Below are 1,747 nucleotides of genomic sequence, written 5' to 3' on the forward strand. Positions count from 1 at the left end.
CCCCGCTCACGGCCGCCGCCGTCAGCGTCTTCACCCCCTTCTCGGCGGCCTCGCAGACGGAGCGGATGCAGGGGTGTCTCTCCTTGGTGCTCTCGTACGCCGTGGCCACGGCCCCGCAGGCACAGCTCACCAGGGCCAGGTTGGCCACGCGGGTCACCACGCTCTGCGGGGTGGTGGCACTGAGGGGGGGTCCCCAGGGGCACCCGCAGCCCCCTCAAAGCCCCCCGTGCCCCCCGACCTTCACCTCCGGCCCGTCCTGTGGCGGCCCCGCGCCGTTTCCAGCCGACATGGTGACGGCGGCTGTGGGGAGAGATATTGGGGTGTCGTGGGTGGGTGAGCACAGCTGGGGGCTGAGACACCCCCAGGACCGTCCCCCCCAGCTCCTGCTAGCTGAGGGCTGAGACCCATCAGCTCATGACAGGAGTGGGAGCTGCTGGCGGCCTCTGAGCAGCTTGTGGAGTGTCACGGGGGGGGGGGGGGGCTGGATGGGGTTTGGGGGTGGGATTGGCCTCCTGCCCTGCTGGGATGCCCTGGGGTTGGGTCCCCTCAACCCCTCTTGAGTCCCCCCCGTCCCCACCTGTGTCCGCCCCGCCGCCCCTTTTGGGGCCGGGGAGGGTGTGCGGGTGACTCAGAGGAAGCCGGGGAGGGTTTGTCTGTCGGGGAGGGTTTGTCTGTCTGTCGCAATCCCGCGCTCGGGACGTGCCGCCCGGCACCGTCCCCTCGGCCGGGACAGCCCCGCGACCCCCCCGCCCCTCGGCAGCCCCTCCGCCCTTTGGGGTGTCCCTCTGCCCCCCCGGCCCGGCCCTGTGCACCCCGGGGGGCGAGTTCTGGGGGGCCCCCGGGGGGGCTGCAGGGGATCAGGTCGCCGGGCGTGTCCCCTGGAGTTTCTAGGGGTGTCCCCTCGGGTCCCTGGGGGCCGTTGGGGTCCCTGGGGTGCTCCGGGGGACCCCGGGACTCCCGACCTCCCCTGGGACGCCCGGACTCCCCCCGGGACTTCCCAGACCCCTCCCGGAGCCCCCCCGGGACCCCCCCCGACCCCGCTTGTCACCCGCCAAACCCCGCCAAGCGCCGGGCTCGGTACTCACGGGGGGTGGGGGTTGGGTTCTGTCGCGACCCCCGGTCGCGATCGCGACCCCCGGGGCCCCGCCCAGCGCCAGGCACGGCTGGCCAATCAGCGGAGGGGCGGGGCCGCGTCTCCACCAATGAGGAGGGAGGGGCGGGGCGCTGGGCGGGGCCGGGGCTCTGTCCCGACACGTGCGATCGTGACCGGGGGGCTCCGGGGGCACCGGCGGGGACCCCCCCGGCCCGGGGGGCGGACAAGGCCCGGCCAGAGCCCCTGGGGGACCCAATGGTTGGTGTGCCCACCCTTCCCAGGCGTCCCTCCCCTTTCCAGGTGTCCCCACCCCCAGGTGTCCCCTTGCCATGTGTCCCCACGCCAAAGGACTCAATGGCCAGTGTTCCCCCCCTCTCCAGGTGTCCCCCCCTCCCTTGCCACGTGTCCCCACCTCAAGAGACCCAATGGCCGGTGTCCCCACCCCTGGTGTCCCCACACCAAGAGACCCCGTGGCTGGTGTCGCCACCCCAGGTGTCCCCATTCCAAAGTTCCCAATGGCCGGTGTTCCCACCTCAGCTGTCCCCACCCCAGGTGTGTCCCCCCTCCTTGGTGTCTCCACCTCAGACGTCCTCCCCCCAGGGGACCCCAGTGCCAGCTGTCCTCATGCCAGGGGACCCAAAGATTGGTGTCCCC

General features: G+C 72.8%; 1 protein-coding gene across 1 annotated transcript in view; it reads right to left on the minus strand.

The window, feature by feature from the left end:
* Positions 1 to 435, minus strand: part of LOC113976830 (perilipin-3-like) — a 2,813-nt gene extending 2,378 nt beyond the window's left edge. The window contains 2 exon segments of the mRNA XM_027702421.1: positions 1 to 163; positions 239 to 435. The exon segment at positions 1 to 163 is cut by the window's left edge and continues 117 nt beyond it. Of these exon segments, the coding sequence (XP_027558222.1) occupies positions 1 to 163; positions 239 to 289 (214 nt within the window). The 5' untranslated portion in view covers positions 290 to 435.
* Positions 436 to 1,747: the final 1,312 nt, after the last annotated feature.

This window comes from Neopelma chrysocephalum, unplaced genomic scaffold (assembly GCF_003984885.1).
Source record: "Neopelma chrysocephalum unplaced genomic scaffold, ASM398488v2 Primary Assembly neopelma1_185, whole genome shotgun sequence".
NCBI classification, from domain to species: Eukaryota; Metazoa; Chordata; class Aves; order Passeriformes; family Pipridae; genus Neopelma; species Neopelma chrysocephalum.